General features: G+C 40.2%; 1 protein-coding gene across 5 annotated transcripts in view; it reads right to left on the reverse strand.

Annotated features, from left to right (window-relative positions):
• Window positions 1-27,017, reverse strand: part of MACROD2 (mono-ADP ribosylhydrolase 2) — a 997,146-nt gene that overhangs the window by 956,356 nt on the left and 13,773 nt on the right. For 4 of the 5 annotated variants that reach the window (XM_077926445.1, XM_077926444.1, XM_028722268.2 and 1 more), the window contains exon 3: window positions 18,082-18,189. In XM_077926445.1, coding sequence (XP_077782571.1) covers window positions 18,082-18,189 — 108 coding nt within the window. The remainder of the gene's footprint in view (window positions 1-18,081; window positions 18,190-27,017) is intronic. The other variant, XM_077926442.1, reaches the window with a different exon arrangement.

Below are 27,017 nucleotides of genomic sequence, written 5' to 3' on the forward strand. Positions count from 1 at the left end.
TGTTTAGTTGAATCTGGGCTTGTGTGTTTGCCTAAATCTAAAGGATGAAATGTTTTCAATAAAATTACGGTACTTTTTTAAAAAAAAATATATCTGAACATCAGTGTACTATGTGAAGAAGACTTTCTTTTAAAATATATGGCCTATGAGAAAAACTCAAACACAACTCAATAATGCAAAACTCTATCCAAGAGTAATATTGTTTATAAAGTAGAAAAGGTAGAGAGGTTTTTAGATTTCTTGCTGAACTGTGACACTGTGCAATTTCATGAGCCCATTAAGTTTCAGAACTCTAAGCACAGCACATCTTGTAAAACAGGAGAGAAATGTGTTTTCTGATTACTTGGTTAGGTATGACATGATGTAATTAGCTTAGCCCATTAAACCTCAAATGTATAAGCATGAGATTTATGTGTAATAGTGCATCTGTTTTGCATCTGATCTAACCCAACCACCTGAAGTCTTCAACTTAAAAATATATACCAGGCTTTTTGCAGCTGGAACTCACCAGAACTCAGTTCCAGCACCTCAGGTGGGCGCCATTGCCATTATAAGAGAACAAGGGAGGCGTTCATGGTGAGTCCCAGCACCTCTTTTTCTAGAAAAATAGCACTGTTATTGGCAATATCCAAATAAAAAACTGTACCTGGGAAATCCATATCTTTGAAAATCAAATGGGAAAAAAGTTTCCCATAGTTTTGCTAATAAAGATGTGTTGTAATAAGCTCTTCCAAACAGAATCATTTGAAACAAGATATCCACAGTGGCAGAGCTTCATGCTCCGGCACTGGGGGGGGGGGGGAGAGCAGGTGGGGCGGGGCGGGGTTGGTGCACTGCCCAGAGGCATGGCGGACGTCCTGGGGGTGTGGTGTGCTGCCCGCAGGGGCGTAGCACGTCGTCTGCGGGGGCGTGGTGCCCAGCGTGGACAGGGGGGCAGCCACGATGGCACCCCACCGGGATCGTGCTGCCAGGGGCGGTGCGCTCCCCCCGCACTCCTCTTCCTACGCCACTGGGTACCCAGCATGTTTTTAATCATTGTGTATGGTGAGCTTGTACATACCACATGATGAAAAACCAATAGCCTATGGAGTATACATGTGTTTATGGCATTATGCATGCATATGCATGTGTGTTGCCTTAGCCTGTTTAAACTAAAATCTGAAATGCATCACTAGAATAAATTCAAACCGTCTGAACAATGAGCTATGCCTTGTCTTAAACCATCATTGAATCATAAATGGGCCTGCCCACCCCCACCATGCAGGCGCCTTCACAGCATGCAGCAAACCAAACAGAAAATCCCTAATTCTCCTGTTTCACCCAAACCGGGAAATTATCATTGCCAACATCAGAAGAAGTCAATATATTAAATTAATGATTTAAGTTGGTGTACTACCCTGGTGTCTTCTCAAATAAAACCACAGGGTTGTATTCATATCTTATCTGAATACCACCCATAGTTTCTCAAAACAGAGAAAACAGGAATTAGCTGATTTAACTCCTTGTGCAAAGAGGTATATGAACAGGCTGAAAGTGTGTGTGGCAAAGCTAGTGCATTTCTCAGTTTAATAAAACAAGCTATGATCATCCAAATGTAGCTTACTGGGAAGAAATGCAGCTAAACAATAAGAACACATTAACTGAGTGATGCATAGTTTTAGCTGCTGGACTAAAAACAGATTAGAACAGAAAGAGAAATAATTATAGTTCATCAAGCAAAACAGAAAAGGGAAAATACTGTAATTAAATAAAACAATCTCATTATATGAAAAAGCACACACTAATTTTACCAATATATAAATAGTAAATTAAACTAAAACACACTATATTGGTTTTCCTGGCTGTCATTATCTCATTGGCATTTTTACTTATATTCTCTATACATATTTTCACATCTGGCAATTCATGCCACACTTGACAGTAATGTATCCTTTTCAAACAGAAGCATACACAATATCTTTTGATGATATTTTAATTGGTTAAAGACCACACACCATTGTTTGAATACTGAACAGAACTCAAAGCAGCATCTGTATAACACATATCTAACCAATACAAATGACTGTGAAAATGTCTGCTTTTGCATAGACCATTAACTACCAACAAGCTACTCATTAAAAACCAAATAAGGGTATATTGTAAGCCTCATTTTTTTAATGAAGATAGGTAGTTGTAGTTCAAATATAATTAATTACAAAACTTCCATTTCCAATTTACACTCAACTTTCCATGGCTTCTGTGCATGCTCAGTGCTCATTGCGCTTTGGGGAAGGGTTTATTTGTTCCTCCGCAAACCTCAGGGTTCTCCCAAGAATGCAGATATCCCTCCCTCTTGTTTCTCTCAGTGTTTGCACTCCATTTCTGTCACTGCTTGCCACCTGAGTTCACTATCAGAGAAGCGATGCACTGCTCAATTATAGACAAGGAATTACTGGAGACCATTTGCTTGAATAAGAAAGGCAATTGGGATCTCCCTTGAGACAGATTCATATGACCATCATGGGAATACAATAAGAATATTCAAGCTATTAAGAAATACATTTCTATCCAATATATCCCTTGGTGTATCAGCTAGTAATCAACACTACTGAACATTAAATTTTATTCATTTTGTAAGATTATATTTGTCTCTAATATCATGATGCAACAGCTAAAGTATAACTCTGAAATTTAATATTTCCAAATTGGTTTTGGAACAGCTTAGTTCCCGAACATTTTGGCTCCCAAACGCTGCAAACCTGGAAGTGACTGTTCCGGTTTGCGAACTATTTCTAGAAGCTGAATGTCAGACGGGGCTTCCGCAGCCAATCAGAAGCTGCACTTTGGTTTTCGAACATTTTGGAAGTCGAACGGACTTCCAGAACTGATTTTATTTGACTTCCAAGGTACGACTATATAGTGCTTGATTAGAGGTATGGAATTTCTGAAGATAAAGGTAGGGAGCTCAACAGTTGAGGAGATAAACAGCTTAACTGTGGTAGTTTTCAGATACAGTGGTACCTTGGGTTAAGAACTTAATTCGTTCTGGAGGTCCGTTCGTAACCTGAAACTGTTCTTAACCTGAAGCACCACTTTAGCTAATGGGGCCTCCTGCTGCCACTGCGCCGCCGCTGCACAATTTCTGTTCTCATCCTGAAGCAAAGTTCTTAACCTGAAGCACTATTTCTGGGTTAGCGGAGTCTGTAACCTGAAGCGTATGTAACCTGAAGCGTATGTAACCCAAGGTACCACTGTAATTGTCTCATCCACATTCTTTGCCCATAATATTAGCAAATCCTAATTCTTTGATCCTGAGAATAAGCCTACCTACCTATACCCCAGAACAAAAAGTATGACAGAGAAGCTTCCTGCACTACATGTTATGATAGCACAATATAGTACAGCACAAAATTACCTATTATTATTGTTGTTGTTTTTGTTGTTGTCATTATTACTATATTGAATCAAATGGTAGTTTAAATTGAGAGCAAATGACTGACTGACCCAGTATCCCCCAATGAGCTTTATGGCTGAGCAGGGATTAGGACCTAGGTCTCCCTAGTCAAAATGCTGTTAGTTTAACTCAGGGGTCGCCACCATGGCACTCACGGTCTTACGTTTGCCTACAGAGTCCTTCTCTAGCACAGATAGGCATCACTATCCCTGATGAACTTAGGCTTGAATTAAGCATTCTACTGCAGTAAATATAATAGGGTATGCGGGGGGGGGGGGGTACCTATGACCATTCTGAGTTCCAAATGTGCCCAAAGAACAATAAATGATGGTGTTCAATAACATAACATCTGTACAGACCAGTTCTTACTGCTGCTTTCCTCCCCTGTTTCATTCCAGCTGCATCCACAACTGCACTGCAGCCTAGGCCTCCACTTTTTAAATACTTCGTCTGCCCCAGCAATGTCCTGCTCCAGGAAGCCATCAATGATGGACCAGTCCCTAAGCAGTCATCACCACATTGGCTGTGGGGAAGCCTCTGGCATGATTTGGATGTCACATTAAACCATAGTTCAAAATTAACTATTGCTTAACATGAATAAGTAGAGTGCTGGTATATGATGCTTGAAAGTTCCCACTTTGTTTCGCTACCCGCCACCTCCTGCTGTTGCCTTGCCAGGGAGGAAACAACCAGGAGTCATCTTTGTGTCATGTGTGAACCACCATTCATCATTTGCTTCTCTTCAAACTATAAGCAAAAGCCAGCCTCTGCTTTCTTTCTTCCTGGCTGTGGCAACAGCAGGAATTGGGGGGGGGGGGGGAGTGAAGCAGGGACTTGAGCAGTCTGCACTAGGACATTGCTCATCCACATTAAACCATTGTTTTATTAACTATGGTTTAATGGAACCAGATCTGTGGGGCCTCTCTCTGCTGGCTATGCAGATCTAGTCAGAGTTTTCTCTTCCTAGGGTACAGTAATCATTGCTTATACATAATACTTAACATAATAATAATAATTTGTAAGGGTGCATGGATTTTCTCATCTTTACCTAATATTGCAGATTGGTGCTATCCTCTGGTTTCTATTTGTCTTTTCAAAAATTAGTCACACACTATTCCCCTATCTACAAATTTGCTACAGCTAATGACAGAGCATAAGTTAATATTGATCCTTCAGAACTCTGAAAAGAACTGTGAATGCACCATCCAAAACCATTAAATCAGTAATGTAGCTAGTGATGCATGGGGCTCCTGAGCAGAATCAAAGTACTTCATTGCTAAGCTTTAAAATTTCTGTCTGAATACATTAATTCAAACTTAAAAGTGTATACTTTTCCAATATTTTGGCAAACCAACAATTTTAATTCTGTAGGAATGACTTTTCCATAGTTACTGAAAACTTAGGATACTGTAACTGTTTGCTCTTTCTCAGGTTCAAGAAACACTAAAATTCAACTGAGGGAGAAATAGGTTTCATTCCCAAACCTCTGTTCTTTTTGGCATATATATGTGCCTGTTGTAAATTGGCTGTTTTTCAGGACAAATGAAGCATCTAAGTACTTAAGCAATGTTTTATGATAGTCAGAAATGGAACCCAGGTGTTAAAGGAAGTCAATATACTTTAATTCCTTTCACACTTACAAGCTACATTTTTCAAATTAGGAACCATGCATGCCTAAAGTTCATTAATCCTCTGAAGTTGCACTTCTATTGTCTTTTAGTTTAATCATAACACCCAAGAACAAGTAAAGGTCATACACTGGGCTAGAGTTTTAAGATATTTTTGGTGACTTTCTACATTAACTTACTGCCTTAGTTATTAGTAGAATTTTTTTTATTAAAAAACAAGAAGTGAATCAATGGTTACTCACTATAATGAGAAATAACATTATTTATCAGTTAGACAAAATGCATTGAGAGATGATGATGATAATGATGCTTAATAATACACCACCTTTTCCCCTGATGGGACTCAAGGAATCTTGCAGATAAAAACAAGAATTGCTAAAACATGGGGGGAAACATATATAGAATCCATAAACATATATAGAATCTGTTTAAAACAAATAGCAATAAAAAACAGCACCAGCCCTTTCATTAAATGCAGTAATTGGAGATTCTTCATAGCAGAGAGAAAGCCACCTTAAACTGAGTTAGACCACTGGGGTCACCTAGCTCAGTACTGTCTGTGCTAATTGGCAGTGGCTTCCCAGGGCTTTAGGAATGGTTATTTTCCCAAGCCTATACAGTGGTACCTCGGGTTACAGACGCTTCAGGTTACAGACTCCACCAACCCAGAAATAGTACCTCGGGTTAAGAACTTTGCTTCAGGATGAGAACAGAAATCGTGCAGCGGCAGAATGGCGGCAGCAGGAGGCCCCATTAGCTAAAGTGGTACCTCAGGTTAAGAACAGTTTCAGGTTAAGAATGGACCTCCAGAACGAATTCAGTTCTTAACCCGAGGTACCACTGTATAGAGATGATTAAACCTGGGGCTTCCCACCAACAAACCACATGTTCTGCTATGGAGCACACATGACTCCCTTCCCTCCCTCTGGTTCCTACAGCAGGCTCCAAAGATTTACGGAGGGGGCTTGCCCCTTATTTTTAGGGTATTTCTTTTATTCCCAATAACTGAATCCTAGGAACATCCTTGCAATTTAGGAAAATGCTAAGGAACCAGTAATATGCCACTGACAGTGCAAAGCCAATGGTTGATTCATTACCACTAGTGATCACAGGCGTCCCTGTTGTCTTAATTCCCTTCTTCTGGTTTAGCAAAATGATGAAGTTATAGCCAAATGCCAGCAGTGACAGGTGGAAGGAGAAATGGGGGCAGCAAGCTGTAAAAGGTGTCAGTTCCCACCAGGGCAAAGGTGTATCCTACACATCACTTTCTTTAGAGAAAGCAAGTGCTATAGAAGCCCGGAATATTTAAGTAAGATGTTGTTCTGAAAAGCCCAATATAATTATTTTAATAGAAGAATGCATGTTTTCTCCACCCAAGTCCCATAATATTAAAGACAATGAAGAAAAATAATGCTGGTGAAGAAAGTATTTTTTGCACAATGCAATTATCTTTTTCCTTATCCAACAGAAAATCCCACCTCAGCAAAGAAGAACTGCTTGACAGAAAGGAAAGTATGATTAATGTGGTCTCCAGATATTAATCACTGTAGAACATGATACAGTGCAAAATATTTGACACTGTATAAAATAGACATGAACTAAAAATATAAAACTATAAACAAGAATTGAATACTAATTATAGCAAAAAACAAATTACCATTACATTTTCTCTAGCTATATCACCTACAGATTTCACAGCTAGACTTAAAAGTTAGATAATTTCCTGACATTAAGAAATGTAAATCCAGCATTGCTAAGTTGAAGTTTTACAATTATCTATAATTTATCAATAAAAGAACTAAGGGTTATTCCCATCTATTGTAACAACAGAGCATTTTCTAAGCATGCTGAAGGTACTGAAGAAGCATTCAGATTGGCTACTCCAAAGAGTTATCTGCTAGCTAACTCATTTCCCTTCTGTGTCAGTTTGAAAGCAATGCATTTTGGACCATACAGTGCTACCTTGGTACTTGAACGCCTTGGCTCCCAAACAAATTGGCTCCCGAATGCCGCAAACCTGGAAGTAAGTGTTCCGGTTTGTGAACGTTTTTCGGAAGCCAAACATCCAACATGGCTTCTGCAGCTTCCAATTGAGTACAGGAAGCTGCTGCAGCCAATTGGAAGCTGCACCTTCGTTTTCAAATGGTTTCGGGAGTCAAACAGACCCTGGAACGGATTAAGTTTGAGAACCAAGGTACCACTGTATTTCCATTAGGAGAAGTTGTAGTGGAATCAGTTAGATGTAGAAATTACAGTTGCCCAGTGTCTTTGAATGTTTTATCACTTCTCAACTGCAGGTTACAACAGGCGGCAGTACTGAAACAAACCTGGGCTGCTGTGTATGATATGAATATACCTATTCCTTTGCTATATTAATATTGCAGCCATCTTATCTACAATTAATTGTACTGGAGGTTGTATTTCAGCACCTGATAGCCTGCATTCCTTTATTCTGAAATGCAGGGGAACATTTTTAACTTACTTCACTTTTTTAACATGACCTTCCTTTTGCTGTCAAGGAAAAGTGGTCATTGCTCATTTTTGCTGATACAAACTAATCACTTCCACTCCTGTAACTATTATCATAGAATCATAGAATCATAGAGTTGGAAGAGACCACAAGGGCCATCGAGTCCAACCCCCTGCCAAGCAGGAAACACCATCAGAGCACTCCTGACATATGGTTGTCAAGCCTCTGCTTAAAGACCTCCAAAGAAGGAGACTCCACCACACTCCTTGGCAGCAAATTCCACTGTCGAACAGCTCTTACTGTCAGGAAGTTCTTCCTAATGTTTAGGTGGAATCTTCTTTCTTGTAGTTTGGATCCATTGCTCCGTGTCCGCTTCTCTGGAGCAGCAGAAAACAGCCTTTCTCCCTCCTCTATGTGACATCCTTTTATATATTTGAACATGGCTATCATATCACCCCTTAACCTCCTCTTCTCCAGGCTAAACATGCCCAGCTCCCTTAGCCGTTCCTCATAAGGCATCATTTCCAGGCCTTTGACCATTTTGGTTGCCCTCCTCTGGACACGTTCCAGTTTGTCAGTGTCCTTCTTGAACTGTGGTGCCCAGAACTGGACACAGTACTCCAGGTGAGGTCTGGCCAGAGCAGAATACAGTGGCACTATTACTTCCCTTGATCTAGATGCTATACTCCTATTGATGAGGCCCAGAATTGCATTGGCTTTTTTAGCTGCCGCGTCACACTGTTGGCTCATGTCAAGTTTGTGGTCAACCAAGACTCCTAGATCCTTTTCACATGTACTGCTCTCAAGCCAGGTGTCACCCATCTTGTATTTGTGCCTCTCATTTTTTTTGCCCAAGTGCAATACTTTACATTTCTCCCTGTTAAAATTCATCTTGTTTGTTTTGGCCCAGTTCTCTAATCTGTCAAGGTCGTTTTGAAGTGTGATCCTGTCCTCTGGGGTGTTAGCCACCCCTCCCAGTTTGGTGTCATCTGCAAATTTGATCAGGATGCCCTTGAGTCCATCATCCAAGTCGTTGATAAAGATGTTGAATAAGACCGGGCCCAAGACAGAACCCTGTGGCACCCCACTAGTCACTCTTCTAGAAGGTTTAAAGTAGCACATTGTCAATTCCAGCTTCAAATAATTCTTATAGGAGTCCATCATCTGCATGGATTTATGTGCTTCCTCCTTGTTTTCTTTCATGGTGCATGGGCAAGCAATATCTGGACCACAGGGTCCCATCATTATTTAGATGTGAGAACTTCAATAACATTGACTATTGAACTCACATGGGGAAGTTGGCAGATGTGTGTGAATGGAATAATGTCTGAATTGGCCCACAGTAGAAGGAAGGAAGGAAGGAAGGAAGGAAGGAAGGAAGGAAGGAAGGAAGGAAGGAAGATTTCAAAGCTCACACAAAGGTGAAAAATGGTGATGAGAATTTATAGCATAATATTCACAAACAAATTATGTCATATGTAACCTATTCTACTTTTGGAAAGAATGGGCCCTTCCAGTATTAATTATAAGGGGTAAAATTCCCTGGAAGGTAATAGAATGACTTTATTAGGATTACAATATTTTTTGAAAAATGAAACACAATGCAGATTATGTTTTGTGGTCAAATAATTTCTTATATAAACAGCATTACTGGAACCAACAGAATGCAGCATTACCTGAACCAATCTGGACACAGGCCATTTCATGTGTTATCTCCAATTAACATCTCCCTCCCTAAATTTTGGCAAACTTTCATTCAGTCCAATAAACATTCTGAGATTGACCTACAGTTTCAGACACAAGACCTACAAAATGTTGGGCAAAAAAGAAGACATAATAACAAGTGTTGTTTCAGTTAATTATATGAATTGAAATTTAGCCAAATCATCAGAACAACTTGGTACTTTTATGCAGGCTCATTACCTACGATTTTTGAGGCTAGTCAAGACCTCTGCTTTATTATGTCTCATTCAAGAGAAAAGCACTAAATGCAAATATCTTCCTAGGGTTTTTAAAGCAATTTTCACATGGCTTGTAGTTCAAAGGAAGCAAATAGTTCAGTACATCCTAGAAAGTTCATTATAGTTCTTTAAAGCTTTATATGACTGGGGCAGGGGGAGTGCAATTAATTCTATAATGCAAAAAGGCTGAAAGCAAGTTCATGAAAATAACTAAAAAGAAAAATCCCACACAGTTAGAAAATTAAATAAAAAGATTCATTAATCAACTTGGGCTGTACGATCATAATCTGAGGCACTTATCTATGTGCCTTGTCCAAGGGCTGTGAGAAAGGTGGCAATAAAAGAACATGCCATTTCAGTGGTGGCCCCCCTGTTCTTCCCAAGGCAGTTCACATATTTAGCTTTGTAACTTTTGGTTTCAAAAATCCCCCATCCAGGGAAGAACAAGGAATGGAGCCAGGATGAAACCTTGTAGTCACAGGTTTGGACAGCTATTTATTTAAGCACATAGCTTATTTGGCCTCGAGTAAGCTTCCAACAAAGTTATTTATTACCGTTATCATTATTATTAAATGTATTCACTGCTCTTTACAGAATCTTACAAACATTAAAAATACAAAAAATAAATAAAAAATAGAACAACAGTAATATTCATAATACTAAAAAAGTTCATGCACTGACAACATAACAAGCCTTCAAGTTATGTGCATTTAACTTGTGTGTATTCAGTTTCATGTACTTGGCAAAAAAATAAATAAGGAGGAGGTGGAAAGGGGCAGGCATCCGGGGGGAGGATTAGCACTCCCACCCACCATTGAGACCAACTGCCCTTAACTACCGTATACACAATTTTAGGTTTAGGTGTAATCCCCGGAAAGTAACTCTAGCATAAGTTGGGGGCTTACTCTGTGTATGTATATATATTTCCATCTCCACCTTACTGAAAGATGAGCAGCAACAAGGTAGAGAATGGCATAATCTGGAGTTTACTTTTTTTCCTTTTTTGCCTCACCCAAATGCTAGTTACATGATGGAGTTACATTACTAGTGAGATCAGTACTGCCCTAGCTACTTTACGGCTACAAACTGCTTTAAAGACCAGTGATATCTAATTTTTAAAACCACCCATTTGGCAGCCCCTGTTGTTTGAAGAAATAAAAGAGCTATCGCTGCATTGTACCATGGCCCTCTTCTGAGACTTTTGGATACTATGCTAACAAGCCTCAGATTTTCATTCATTCACATGAGTACACTGAAGAGCAGGGAAACATGCTGTAACACACAAAGAAAATAACATGGGAACTCAGTCAGTTGCCCAGGTGATAGTGAAGCAGCGTGCTGAAAAATTCATGGCCATGAAGCAGCACCAAAAGCGGACAAAAAATTCATTTGCAGCTAGCTTGATTATGAAAGGCAGACTGATTCATGGAATCACAGCACACCCTAGCGACAGCACTATGCCACTTGCCACAACATTTCAGCATTTGAACAGGTAGAAAATATAAGAGTTCTAATTACCTGACCAATCCTTGCATTTATATACACTAATTCAGGAAATTGTTAGTACTGTACAAGCAAAAGCTTAAGTAATGTTCATATGTACTTTGCATTCTATATAAAGCACATTCAAATACAATTCATTATTTCCATCCAGTATTTAATGCCAGTCAAAACTCTTAAAATTCCTTCCACATAACTGAATGCAGAACCAGTTATTAGCAAACGATGACCTTCAAACCTGTATTTCTGGTTGGAGTAATTTATAAGGCAAGATTAATGGGTAGGTGTAAGGGGAACTTTTCCTTAGTCCAATGCTCCCCAAAGATACCCTACTACACTAGGATGACTTCTGTTTTCAGGGCCAATCTGAGATAAAAAATTAGAACGGCAAGGGGGTCATTTGCATGAGAGAATTGGTGGGAAGGGTTGGGCACCCTCTCCTCGAGTCCAACAAATATTCCATGCAAGTACCCATTGAAGTACATATCTGAATTACAACACACACACACACACACACACAAGTTCAGTACCCCATTATTTCAACGCAACATGTAGTTCTGCCCTGAGAGAGTCAGATGTGCTTCATTCCACCCAAGTTCGAATATCATGAGCTGGCTCTCATAGATCGATGCACAAATGTATGAGAGAGAACACTGAAAAATTAAGATTCAGAGGCAGAGCACATGTTTTACCAGAAAAGAGCCCCAGATTTAATCTCCAGGATCCTCAGTTAAAATGGCTCTCATGTAAGAAAGATCTCTGCTTCCAAGACTTATTTCCATTCAGAGTCAATATTGCACTGGGTGGACTATAGTTTCTCTAGCCAGTTTAGGTTAGCAAACCAGGAATGAGTGCTGGGATCATTCACTCCCTACTTCGATCTTACCTTCTGTACTCTTATCTTAAACAGCAGTTCCCCCATCAACAACCAAAATGGGGTGATCAGTTAATGCCAGTTTACTAACCAAAAACAAAGAGGGTACCCAACAGGAGGGAGCAAGAGGAAGGGGAGTGGTTCCACTCACCCTTCTTGGCTTGTTAAACTGTGGTTTAGCACAGTGGGAAATGTACAGTTGAACAGGGATAGTGTCTAGCATTTCTGCTATTTAACGTTACGTTATTCAAAAGGCTCCGTGCCCATTATTTGGAAAACTTTATCTATATTCTCCAAAGTCTTTTTAAGTCAAATGTTAAACACTTAAGAAAAATGCCATGACAGGCTAGCATAATACAAGGCTGCATGCTTAGCTTATCTAATTATATGACTTGAAGCTTAAAAGTCTCTGTATGGGCCATAGTGCCAAACAATTTCCTGAATATGCTGCATCTCTGGAAACAGGAAATAAATACAGTCAAATTCAATTAGTGCAAAGCAATAAGTTACATTATTTGGATGATTGGCTTTATGTTTCACTGCATTTTATTATCCATTATCTTAATTGATACAATTAACACAGCATTTTTCTTGCTTCAGCATAAGATGATCCATGAATCATGAAATAAACACAAAACAATAAGCAAAAAGCAAACAGAACAGCTACCTTAAAGACTGGATGCTGTAATCACCTCATTTCTTATTTTTAAACAATTCTAAAATCAGTCAGAAAACAAACACTTTCAAGTCACAATTTCCAAACACTCAATTAATAAAAGTGTTCTGCCACACATAGAATTTTAGCTAAATTGAATCCATATTTAGCATGATAGGTGAGGGTGGGGCGGCAGCCGGACTGCATGCAAGCTCCACGTGGCCCGAAACGGCATCGTGGGGCTTGTATCCGCCTGCCACCTCCCCCTCAGCTGCTCTAGAGCTGAGGGCGAGGCGGTGGACAGATTCCCTGCAGGCTCCGCGCTGCTCAAAAAAAGCAGTGCAGTGGCTGCAAGTGCCTGAGCCACCGCGTCATTCCCAGGAGAGATGTGTGGCTCAGGCATGGTAAGTGACTCCCCCTGCAGTATGGCGCCCAGTGCCCCCTGATACCCCCTAGATACACCTCTGTTCCCAGTGATAAATATGTTACATTTAGGAAAGCCCAACTATTAATTTCCTCATCTGCACAATGATGGCAATCTGAAATACTTGTACCAGGGATGGATCTACTATGAAACTAATGAAGCTTAAGAAGAAGAAGAGTTTGGACTTGATATCCTGCCTTTCACTCCCCTTAAGGAGTCTCAAAGTGGCTAACAATCTCCTTTCCCTTCCTCCCCCACAACAAACACTCTGTGAGGTAAGTGAGGCTAAGAGACTTCAGAGAAGTGTGACTAGCCCAAGGTCACCTAGCAGCTGCATGTGGAGGAGCAGAGAAGCGAACCCGGTTGACCAGATTATAAGTCCACCACTTTTAACCACTACACCACGCTTAAGCTTCAGGATCCATGATCCTGGAGGGGCCCCAGAAGTGACTGCTTTAAAAAAACAACGGGTCTAGTTGACCCAACTTGAGTTCAAGCTAATTTTTTGTTGGATATATTTCAACAATCCCAAAGTTTGAGACTCAGTAGCATAGATGTTGGAAAGGTGGAACATCAAAGTAAGTTGTTCTGCTGTGGCTAATGTAACACCCCCCCCCCCCCATTTTTAACAGCGGTCAAGACCCTAGAGGAATAACAATGAGATCACAAAAGTACTTAAGTGGATACCAAAACACAAACATCTACGGTTGAAATAAGCAAAGCAAGCACCACTAAAGCCTGTGACATTGCACAAACTGTGAGAGCTCTTTCTAGCAATATTCAACCCACTGCTAACACTTTTGATACAGATGATAATCACAGTGGTCAACATGAAAGTACTGCAGAACAGAGACTAAGCAGAAACATGAACAGGAAGCAAATTCAGGGATTTCAAAGAATACAGTGACCTTGGACACTGGCGCATAACAGTTGATTTCATACAGAACATGGTTTTTTTGCAAAAAAAGAAAGAAAGATGTATATGCCAATTTAAGCAGGGTTTACAAGGAGCAAAAAATAAGTTTCTCAAACAAGTATTTTGGAAAAATACTTCAGTCTAAATTAGTGTATAATACCTCAGAGTAAACACTCTGGATGAAGGTAAACTAATGGACCTACTCTGCATATGGTTTTGCTGGATATCATCCTCTGTTTAGGTGGGTTGAACTTGTAGCACCCTATATATACCCTTTTAGGAGCCACCAGCCAATAATAAACCAATGCTTCAGCTTTGCACATTAAAAGGCCCAGGAAAGCCTCACCTTCTCAAGAAAAGATGCAATATTTCAGTTATATCCTCCATATGTGAAATGATGTGCTCAAGAACAAAATCATAATAAGGCTGCACACAGTTCTGTTCTCTGCTAATAGCAAGTCACAATTAAAGCTTATTCATAGCAGCTTTCTCCATCCCACCCACACAGTCTTCCAGTCTTCAGCACTGCTGCAAAATACAAATAGGCTGGCTGAACCCAATATTATTGGGCATGCTTCTGAATTAATTCCTCCCAGAAAGCTACAAGAAGAAAATTTTAGCTGTGTGATAAATTAAGTTGCCAAATGAAATGGATTAGCAATCAGCGATGGGCTGTCAGATCAATTTCAGATTTAAATTCCTCCTCTCCCCTCACCTGTTCATTAAGCTACAGATTCATGGCAACCTCAGTGACTGATTATGCATTAACAAGCTGTTCATGTGGGGCGGTGGGGCTCAGTTAGTCAACAGACTATACTAACACGTTCATTTAAACATAATTCATGGCTAATATATTCAGTTCACAATTCCAACATATAAATACCCTACCTCTACCTTGAAGTTTAATTTTTGGCTTGACAAGGCATGAGATGCTTCATAAAATTAAGATGCAGCTAAGCAAACCAGAAAGTCCCTGAAGGTCAACAGAAGCAGTGGGAAGAGTCAAGCAGTAAAACTTCATGCTCTATGTAGTTTAAAACTGTAAGTTGACACTATGCTTTTAAGATGGCAGTGTTTCCTAAACCTTTTTCTTTTCTATAAATGATCTTTACAAAGAGCAACTGAAATTATTTTTTCACATGAAACATAGAGAATACATTTTGCCGTATAGAGTAGATATAGATCTTGTATTTGGTAGGTTCTGCAATATGATATGATAGTTGCTTCAAATGTGTTTCTGGCAGCATTCTTAAAATTCTGTACCAGTAACTAATCTGTTTTTACTTCTACATGAGAAATGAATCACCATCAGTTAAGTAAATTAAAAGCTACATTATACTTTTCAACAGATTTACCAGCCACAAAGCCTCATTTCTTGCAAACTCTGTTGCCTAACCATAGCAATTTATCTTTATTGTCTCAGTGAAATGACAGCAACACAGAAGCTAGTAAGGAAGCAGGACTAAAATTACTGATGTCCACCCCAAAGTTGAGAAAGTTTAGACAGGTATAAATAAACATGCTGGGGAAAATGTTATTCCTGTTTTTAGGCATGAACTTTCATCAAGGGAAGTACAAGAGAAACATTAGTTCTAGCATGGCACAGTCATACCTCGGGTTACAGATGCTTCAGGTTGCGTTTTTTCGGGTTGCGGACCCCCGAAACCCGGACGTACCGGAATGGGTTACTTCCAGGTTTCGGCGGTCGTGCAGCGCAGAAGCACTAAATCACGCTTTGCGTAGAAGCACTGAATCGCAACCCACACATGCGCAGATGCAGGTTGCAGACTTGCATCCCGCATGGATCATGTTCGCAACCCGAGCGTTCACTGTATTTATAAATTTCATCAGTTTGATACTACCTTACTCTGATACTCAAGGGCAGATCACAGAGCAAGGAATACTTTGTAGCAGAGTCTTACAATTATGTCCACAAAGGCTATTAGTCTGTCACAAACATTTTCTGCTTTCTGAGCTCTGGCAGAGGAGGGATGGAGAGCCAGGGCCAACATCAGCAGCAGGCATCCTGGAGCACCTGCCAAGGAGGACTCAGCACATTGGCAAGATCTACTGCTGATACCTGCCCTAAACCCTCCTCTATTTTATTTTTCTTGCTAGACATTCCAAGCAGCAGCACATTGCTGGATTTAGCAAGCATTTTGATGTTCCATGCACCCCACTGGAGGATTGTGAGAAATTAAGACAGTAGCACACAGCTACCAAGCTCTGCTATTGCCTACCTCCACTGCCAGGTAAGCTCAGTAGCACCATCAACCGGGGAGGGGGCCCATCAGAGAGCACTTTGCCAGGGCTACCTCAAACCTGAAGCCAACATTCTCGAGAGTTTTGTCATTCCTGCTATGGCATGCTGCACTTCTACATAAAGTGTGAAGAAAGGGGGCTTCCCTCATCTGGCAGCCTATTTGCTAGGCACAGAGAACAGACAACACTACAGCTCTTCTTGGCTCCCTTACTCTCCCGCATGCAACTCCTTGTCACCTATGCCCACCAGATGAGTGATTAAATACAAGGATGTTCTAGTACAGTGATATAAGTTAGCAACTGCCCCACCCCATTCCACTCTATTCCAGGTCCAAAACAACCAGCCAGTTCGTGGGTCGACACCAATTGAACATGTGCAAAATGATCGCTGCCTATACTCAGAATATTCAAGGGAAGACATGATGAGTAGAGGAAATTTACAGGAGGACAAAAACTGTTGTTATTTTTATCAATTAGCAAAAGCAAGCTTTTAGCAAAGCAAGAGGGACCCTACAAAATCATTATTGTCCTCACCCCCCAATTTGCTCCTTTCCCCACAGCATTCTCTTTTCCTTTGTTTCACTCTTTTTAGTGTTACATTGGTTGACCATTTTCAGTTACTGTGAAGTAGGGCCAAACTACATACTGACCAGAGTTACTCCAAAGTCAGCACTAGGGCTGACAACAACAACAACAAAATCTTTATTAGGGTCATAGACCAGCATAAAAGGGTGGGATGCAGTCATTTAAAATCTGAAAAGCGTTTTGGAAAGCTAAAAGGTATTAAAACAGAAGGTGAATATAAAAGTCTCTAAGAATTTAAAAGAAGCTAAAAGAAGGGATAGGAGCATTGGGCAGATGTGGAAAAGAATAAAAGGTTGATATATAAAAGACTTTAACTATTAATTTATAGAGCACTCTGATATGTTAATTAAATCTAGTTTGTGGCACAGGTCATCCGCCGACAAATTTTGAGCACTGCTATGCAGAATCTAGCAATATTGTATGTTGTAGCAGGATTGGTATCTGAGAGCAACAGGGAGGTATAGAATTGCCCTGTGCTCCCCGGGTACTTATAAAGCAGTGGGGAAATCAGGCTAAGACTAGAACTGAAAATGAGGGTGGGGAAGGAATGCTCATGCAAAAGGGAAGTGAGGGAAGAAAGCAATGCAGTATTACATCCTTACTGAACCACTGTGAAGATGCAAGAAAACAAAGTTGAAGCAATTTCAATTCTCCTGTTGGCTTTGGACCTGCTTGTACAATCCCTGCATTGCACATCTTACATGCAAGCAGCAAAATGAAATCTCATTTAAAAGGCCTTATTTATCCAGCATCATCCTATGACCCTCACACCATCCCCATATACAAAATTTAAATTCCGTTGCAAATAATGTGATCAGAATCAACCATAAGAGATGTACACTACATTAACATTACATTAACAGCTTCAAACAGATATGATTTGCAAGAAATCACAGAAACTGACATCATTTTCTTGATGCTTTTGCAGGGATTATGTACTCTGTGATTCTACCAAACCCACCCAATACTGTATTGGTGATAGAATTTAGTACCCTGAGAATCTCAACTGTCATTAAAGATCAAACTAGTAAATTTCTAGAGGCTCTATTGATGCAGTAAACCAACAAACCCGTGCTTCATGTTTCAGACCACATGTAATTATTATTACAAAGCAAAAGATTCATACATAAGCCCTCTTCAGAATATTGATAGAAAAAATCATTGGTGGTTCAGTAGTAGAATTCATGCGTGCCATGTGGGAGGCCCAGGTTTCATTCCCACCCAATGCAACAGTGCTTTGATTCCTGCACAGCACCAAATACATGCAGTTCTGCATATTTTGGCCTCCTACACCCCAAAGATTATCCGGATATATTTTACTGGACACTTCTATTTCATAGGTCATATTTAACTTTTTAACATTTAGCACCTACCAGCATTAACTATGGCATCAATCTCAAGCACCGTGATATCGCCTCTGTAGAGGGAGACTTTCTCACTCAGATTTTTCTTCTCCAGCAAAGGTTCCTGGGTGTTTTCTTCTGTAAGAAAATGAAAATATCTTAACATACACACCAGTAGCACCACGCACTGAAGAAAAAAACCCCATAGTGTATAGCAGAGGATTAGTATTTTACAACTGTAATTTTAATACTATAAGGATTAAAATTAGATCTACTCATTACCAGCAGCTGTGTTAACACACAACAATGAACCAGACTTCCAAGCTTATCATAGTTTATCACGAACAGACAGCTTCACTCCACCCCTGTCATGAGCAGGATAAAGAAACCTGGAAGCTTTGACTTCACATTACCTCTGAGTCAGGGACTGGGATTTTCTCCTTAACATGGCTTCAGGTTGATTACTGATTGTGATTTGTTAATTTTATGTTTTTAAGTTTCTCACAACTGAGACAGAATGGCATAAAACAAAGTCAAGTAATGTTTGTTATAAAACAATAAATATTTTATTGTTAAAGTTGGAGGTAACCAATGACAAATAGCCCCAAGAAGCAGATTTCCATCCTTTTTTAAACAGTATTATTAAATGGACACTTAAATGGACACAGGGACAACTGCCCATTCTCAAGATGATACAATATACAGAATTGCACCACTGCAGTCTGCTAGCTTTCATCAACTGTCATGCTTATAACTACATCTACATAAAAATGTGTGGAAAAGAGATGTGCTTGAAGGAAATACAACGCCTTCTATATGTAAGCTAGACTTACAGTGTAGAAGCAGATTTTGGAAAGAGCCAATTGCAACCCTACAACAAATCCAAAACAAAAAGAGATTACATCAAAGACAACTCCCAAGACTGGAGACAAACATAATGGAATCAAATGTTCCCGGTTTAAGAAGCATGCTCTTACATCCATTGGTGTCCTCTTTATTCTCAGGAAATGCTTTTTTGCACACCAAAAGAAAATCTATTCATCCTTACACGGGTCTGTGACACATATTATCCTGTATAATGTGCTAGTGAATGTGAGCTGTACAGAGTAAAGAAGTTGTGAAGTTGTTACCATTTTTTTTACAGCATTTTGTCATGCTCAACTGAATCAGCAAGTGGTAATGTAACCTAGTCATCTGAAAATCTTCACCTACTGATTTATGAAGATTATCTAGCTATTAAAGGCACAAGAACAAGCCAAGAGGTTTGCTGATGAATTGGCAGCTGTAGTGTTAACAACTTACACATGACCAGGCCAGCAGATGCAGCAAAAGGTTTAGAAACAAGGAAGTCGTTTTTGGAAGACCCCATGAATGGGCTGAAATGTATAATAATAATGCTAATAATAAAAAATTTTATTTATACCCCGCCCTCCCAGGCCAGAGCCGGGCTCAGGGCAGCTAACACCAGTAAAATTACAACAAAAACATAATGGGGGGGCCCAATTTAAAATACAGGTTAAAATGCAATTTAAAATGCAGCCTCATTTTAAAAGTAGCCCATAAATCAAAAGCATAAGAGGAGGGAAACAGAAGGGTCAGACTGAGTCCAAACCAAAGGCCAGGCAGAACAGCTCTGTCTTGCAGGCCCTGTGGAAAGATGTCAAGTCCCACAGGGCCCTAGTCTCTTGTGACAGAGCGTTCCACCAAGTCGGGGCCAGTACTGAAAAGGCCCTGGCCCTAGTTGAGACCAATCTAACCACCTTGAGACCTGGGACCTCCAAAGTGTTGTCATTTGTGGACCTTAAGGTCTTCCGCGGGGCATATCAGGAGAGGGTGTAATGCCCAAATTTGCCTGCCTTGACAATGTGATCATGTTAAGAGAACCATCAGAGAGTGAATGTAGGACTTTGGGTTGCCATATGTGCTCTTTTTCCAGGACACACCCTCTTTTTCAGGTCTAGTTGCCATATGTCCTCTCCCCACCCCCCACCCCAGACATATTCTCTTTTTCAGGATCAAAATTTATGTCTGGGCGCATTTTTAAAATTTGGTAAAATATCCAAGATTTTTGTTTTTTGTTTACAGTAACCCAAGAAAATTGTTCTAATGCATTAAACTCAGATCTAAGGCACCTGGCTAAGCTAGTCTGCAGCAGATAATCACAACAGAGCAGCATCTTAAACTAGCTACATACAGTATAAATTCCTTCTCTTGTGGCTGGACTAAAAGGATGCTGGCTCAGCTGCAAGATCTTGGAGGAGTCTGGGAGGGCAAGAGTTAACATAGCGATCCGTAGTCAAAAGTAGAAGTCGGCAAATATGCCCTCTTTTTTGCTCTTCAAAACATGGCAATTCTAGAGAATGTGCTCTACCAGAACACCAGAACTAATTGGGTACCATAGTCAAGGCTCTTGGACTGCATTGGCCTAAGGAGGGGGAAATTGTGGCAGATCACTAGGCTTGACCAGAAGTAAAAAAGCTATTGATGTGGTTATACAGTGGTACCTCCAGTTACGAACTTAATTCATTCCGGAGGTCCGTTCTTAACCCAAAACTGTTCTTAACCTGAGGCACACTTTCGCTAATGGGGCCTCCTGCTGCTGCCACGCTGCTGGCATGCGACTTCCGCTCGCATCCCGGGGCAAATTTCGCTACCAGAAGCATCTACTTCTGGGTTAGCGGAGCTCATTACCCAAAGCATTCATAAGGAGGACGGTATGTAACCCGAGGTTCCACTGTACTAGACTGATACTACTACAGGAAACTAGTTAGGGATTTGCTCTCTGGAGGTAGAAGCTCATGTTCTAATCCCCATGAGTAAACTATATCTGCAGTTCTCTTTCAAAAGCTCACTGTTTACTGAACACCAATAAATGTTTTGACTTGCTTGGAAAACATCTATTGTGCCTATGTGTCACAGACTGGTTAGCTGCAAGAGGAATGGTGGGAGGAACCAGCTGAGGACTGGGGCTTAGTGAGTGGAAGGAGTCTGTGGCAAAGAGAAGTCCAGAATCAGAAGTAGGAGAGGAGGCAGAGCTAAGTCTGGCTGGCGAGTCGCACAGGTGTCTCCCCCTTCTGCTGCGACAAGCTCTGCTCCTCTCTAGTCTCCCAGAACCATGAGAGGCATGAAGAGGGTAGAGAAGAAGCTAGCTTCACACAGGTATAGTCTCAGGTTGCTTGGTGGAAATCCAGTAGAGGAGGGGACTTAGGCAGCTATGGGGAGGTGGGGACCTTAAGTCTCAGCAACTGCTTCATGGGGACAAGACCTGGCAGAGATGAGTTCCTATGCTCATTAGGCATTCCTATGCAGATGCTGTTTTTGCCAATAAAGACTTAACTACAACTTGCTCATTTGTAATTTACTGCTTGCTCGCTCCTATCACCATGTTTTTCGAAAAACAATGTTCAGCAGATGTGTGATTTGAACCAATGTCTTCCATTTGAACCAATGTCTTCCAATGTCTGGTCAAGCATAGTTGTTGCTGAGCTGCTTTGCTTGTACATCGTTTCTTCTGAAATGAATGCATTTGGGTTCAATAGCTATGTATCTTTATTCTCATAAAACCTTCTGGCTCCAAGCACTGAGCTCCAGTGCCAAGACTTAGAAAGTCTGCGAGACTAATTTTTGCATGTGTGTGAGTGAATTAGAATTACAGGTGTTGCATGAAAATGTTGATTTGTATATGGTTTTTCTATGATATAATGTATGTTTACGTTTTAAAATGCAAGTTTCTTAGAGGCCTTTTAGGTAACAAACAACTATTAAGTCTGATAGTTAAAACTAATAAAAAAAATAGATTTTAATTTTAAAAAGTGAAGATGCCAAAAACTGTTGACCTACTAATTTTAACATGCTTGAAACCTGTACACATAGATTGATGTGCTTTCTAGAAATATTATGTTTGATTTCTAGATTTTACAAGCAGTTGCTCAATTTAATTTCTCTTTTGGTCATTCATTAATTTTATAAAACCATGCATTTCAAAAAGGAGAAGATTTAACAGAAAATATAGTAAAAAAATAATAATAATAAGGCAGGAAGTAATTTCCCTCACACAACTGCCTGCCACTTAATGTAACCAACAATGCAACATTTTTATCTTAAGTACAAAAGCACCCCAAAGGAAGTTCATTATATTTGCCAAGGGAAGCATGCCACTGGTATTTCAGAAAACTTCATTGTATTTTCACAGTCCTACACCCTCGATTTCTTAACCAGGTTTGGAAGAACACATGTGATGCACAGGAATGTGTACCACCTTTCCATAGCTCCTCTTCTCTCATGCAAATAATCTTCCTCAACGGTCTTAACCATGGTTAACAGTTATTTGTATATTACAATTAACTGCTGTTAATACCAACCACAGTTTGCTTCATTTATCTATGACTTCAATACATGGTTAATGGCAGTACCAATGTGGTTAAAACCAGTGGAAGGGAATCTGCAAGCCAGAAGAGGAATACTCAGCCCCATAGTCCAACCACCAAATAATGGCAAAAAAAGATTCAAAAATTGGTAGTTGGATGGGCACACTCTGCAGTTTAGTGGTTGGTAGGTTGGGGTGCTCTGCATCTCACAGTCATCCTTATAATTCTTCATTACTTCTTTCTCCATTTTCTTTTATGCTGTTTTGTAATACTTGACCCAGGACTCAGCTAGACTGGTAAAGAAAAAGCAATTTATACGCATCGTATATGCGATATAACATTGTGCCACCAGATGGTGACATGAAGTCCTGTTTTTCTTTAGCTGTGATCCCTGTTTAAATTTACGCTTTAAACTGAAACACTTATTTGATGTGTCTAGATCCAGCCCCCTTCTGTTCTCACAATAGGGGTGTGATGTAGATATTCACTGCTGATAGCAGTGCTTTAGGCAAGCTCTAAATCCTTGTCAATCGTCTATATTTTATTTTCATAACAGTCTCATCTCCCGGAAACCAATCCTGGTAACAGGGATATGGAACATGACTGCAAAGCTGAAAACTTCATAGCGTACAGGTGAGTCTTTAACACATTCTGCACATGCTAACTACTACCCCTTCGAGTGGCTGTGTACCCCATACTGACATGCCTCTGAACTGGGTCATCCACCACCACTCCATACCCCTTGTAAAGGTAAATGTAAAGGGACCCCTGACCATTAGGTCCAGTCATGGCCGACTCTGGGGTTGCGGCGCTCATCTCGCTATATTGGCTGAGGGAGCAGACGTACAGCTTCCGGGTTGGTCCTTTGTGAGCTGGGACCTGAGGCAGCCGCTGACAGGTGTGAAACATACAAATGAAAGGTATGCAATTCCTTAAAGAATAAGGAATATTGCAGTTAGTGCCCTTAATGCTGCATACAGAATACGATGCACAAAATGGCAAGAAACAGTTTTGTGTTCAACTACCATAAAACATTTATTTTGTCTAGATTATAAAATTATCTCCTTTGTATCTGCATAGATCTTTATTAAATGAAAGCACACTGTGGTCAAGGATAAACTTCTAGAACTGTTTGCACATTCTTGTTTTGTTTTTGTATTGTAGAGGTCATTTGATTTTTAGCAATACAGACAAATCTAAAGCCAAAAGGCTATTCTACTGCAAGACATCAACAAAATGCAAAGGACAGCTTTTTCAGCTGACAAAGCCTCTCATCCATCCTCACCTAATGACCTCTTTATTCATTCTGTGAACACGCACAGACTAATCAGATGGGTGCCTTGCCAGCAAAGCAGCTGACTATTCCAAATTTGCATGTAAAGTGAGAATAAAATCGAAGGGAACTTTTGCAGAAGTCCAAAACATTTTGCTTTAACATATACCACTAGAGGGAGCCTTTGTCAAGAAAATAACATTTGAGAACTAATATTGAATTTTGGCACAATTGTGCTGGTTTAGTTTTATGAATTAAAATAAACATTTACTACGAAGGTTTTCTCCTCAAGATGCTTAGAGCAAATATAGAGTCCTAGAAGTGCATAAATGCACATGATCACAGTCTGCATCCCATTAAAGCATGTCAGTAGAGCATACACCTGGGGCAGGTAACCTAAGGCCCGGGGGCTGGATGCGGCCCAATCACTTTCTCAATCCGACCCACGGACGGTCAAGGAAACAGCATGTTTTTACATGAGTAGAATGTGTCCTTTTATTTAAAATGCATCTCTGGGTTATTTGTGGGGCATAGGAATTCGTTCATTTCCCCCAAAAAATATAGTCCAGCCCCCCCCCACAAGGTCTGAGGGATGGTGGACCAGCCCACAGCTGAAAAAGGTTGCTGACCCCTGGCATACACCTTAGAACCCTAGAATTGCAGGGTTGGAAGATACGCTGCAGAGTCCAACCCTCCCACAACGCAGGAATATGCAGCTGTCCCAAGTGGGGGTCAGACATGCGACCTTGGCATGATCAGCACTATGCTCTAACAAACTGCGCTCAGACTCTTAATCTCAGGGTTGTGGTTTCAAGCCCCACGTTGAGTGAATGATTCCTGCATTGCAGGGAGTTGGACTAGATTACCCTCATGGTCCCTTCCAACTCTACAGTTCTATGATTCTATGACAGCTGCAAGGGCAAGACATTCACACCTTGTTACTTGGATTATTCCAGATTGCATTTTAACTTCACAAAGGTTTCTCAGGTAGATCAAATGTTGTCAAAGAATGAAATCAACTGTTTTTCATTTTAAGGATTCATATATTATGGAGCTTCTGTGTATCAGTTTCTTTCATTTTTTTTATCCAGTACAGAGAGGTTTTTGAAAGATCTCTAAGTAACAAAGGTAGCTAAAATTATATTTCTGGTTAATACAAATGCTGATGCAGTAATATCCAGTCTAAGTTATTTTCAACTGTTATAAGTCATTCTAAAAAGTTTTTTGAATGGAGAACTATGTATCATCTAATTATAGTAAACAACTGTTAACTAATTAGCAAACGCCAAGCAAAGGTAGTGATTGATACAGCCATGGGCTGTTCTTTACTGGTGGAAGTGATTCACTATTAACACAAATTATATCTGGCCCCAAAGCAGGGGAACACTCTAGAACAGATCAATAGTCCTTAGCTTGGGTCATTTCTTAAAATGTTTTGGGAAGGGTTTCATACAAAGTCATTAAGGTAGGTATTGTCCAGGGGTCTTTGTGCAAACTAACAATTCAAATATAATTGTCATGGCATGCTAGACACTTAGATAAAATCTGTTCCTTGAGGTACACCTTTCTCTTCAATTACATCCTTTGCTAACATGATACTGTGGCTCTTTTCTTCTTCTGCAGTTGGATCATGGTGTGTGGGGGTGGGGTGGGGTATGTATCTGTGTGTGTGTGTGTGTGTGTGTGTGTGTGTGGATTGCCCCAGCCACTTGGAGTGGCTCCCAACAAAAACGAGTAAAAACACAACCCATTTATTATTTAACACATTTTTATATCACCTTTCCTCATTGTTACACCCAGTGAAGGCAACATATAAATCATAAACTGATTTTAACAAAACATTTGCACAAATTAAAAATCAGTATAATCTTTCAAGACTCCTGGACAAATGAAATGTTTTTGCTTGGATCTTAAATAAGAGTAATGTTTATATATTAAAATGTTGTTTATTTTTAACAAAAAATACTTCCCAGCATAGTTTATAGAAACAAACAAAAAACAAAACGAAGACAGTGCTACTCCTCAGGCCTACAATGAAAAAAAACAACAACAACACAAAAAGAATAGGGAGATAAAAGGAAAAAAGAAAGCTAAAAGTCAACGTAGCTTATTGCTTTATATGGATTATGAGTAGGTTGATAATGGCTATCAGTAGTGTAGCATGCTTTCTGAACATAAAGTGCTCAGGATCTGGCAAAGAATTATGAAAGTCAATATATCTCATACACCACTGATCACCACCTGATTTCAACCACTCTGGCCATGTTAAATAATCATATTGCAGCTCAAAAAGCCACAATATGAACAGGCCTCCCTCTGGTCTGGAGCTAGCAATTAAACAATAAAGTATTCCACAAACCACAGCCTCTCACATTGTCCAAATCAGAGAATTATGGTGAACTGCCTTTGACTCAGGACACAAAACCAGAGTCTGAAGTTCTTTTAACATCTTTGCTGGTTCCAAAGCTGCCAATCTCAAGCTTCCTGCTTTAGTTTAAATGGGAAATATTGGCCAAGGGAAGACTTCTTGGCCTGCTTTCACTGGTTTACCACAAGGATGCTCTCATTGTTCAGAGAGAAGCCAAGCTGCACAAATACTTACAGCACATGTACAGAGTTCAAGCAGAACTGAGCTACTCAAGTAACAGCCCCTCCTTTCCATGATGGAAGGAAGGTGGGATATAAATATAACAAAAAAGTATTTTCTGGAGACTAAAGTTTACAGCAATTAGGAGGGCTGCACACAGTTTATAGAGGAAAGTATGGCAATGCAAAGAGGCTTTAGCATGGGGAAAACTAATTTAGAAGAGGCATTCTAACTGTCTTTCTACCTGCAAGGTTCTGGTTAGATCTACAGCTCTTACATTTGAGAGAGAAGGACTACCTGGACTGGACTTGGTGCTTACATGAAGTTGCCCATTTAGTGAAGATTTGTAGGAAAACATGAGGTTTGAAGCTCAACATCAAAAAACCTAAGGTCATGGCCACTGGTCCCATCACCTCCTGGCAAACAGAAGGGGAAGAAATGGAGGCAGTGAGAGATTTCACTTTCTTGGGCTCCATGATCACTGCAGATGGTGACAGCAGTAACGAAATTAAAAGATGCCTGCTTCTTGGGAGAAAAGCAACGACAAACCTAGACAGCATCTTAAAAAGCAGAGACATCACCTTGCTGACAAAAGTCTGTATAGTTAAAGCTATGTTTTCCCAGTAGTGATGCATGGAAGTGAGAGCTGGACCATAAAGAAGGCTGATCGCCGAAGAACTGATGCTTTTGAATTATGGTGCTGGAGGAGACTCTGGAGAGTCCCATGGGCTGCAAGAAG

The sequence above is a fragment of the Podarcis muralis genome, chromosome 3, assembly GCF_964188315.1.
Source record: "Podarcis muralis chromosome 3, rPodMur119.hap1.1, whole genome shotgun sequence".
In the NCBI taxonomy this organism is placed as follows: domain Eukaryota; kingdom Metazoa; phylum Chordata; class Lepidosauria; order Squamata; family Lacertidae; genus Podarcis; species Podarcis muralis.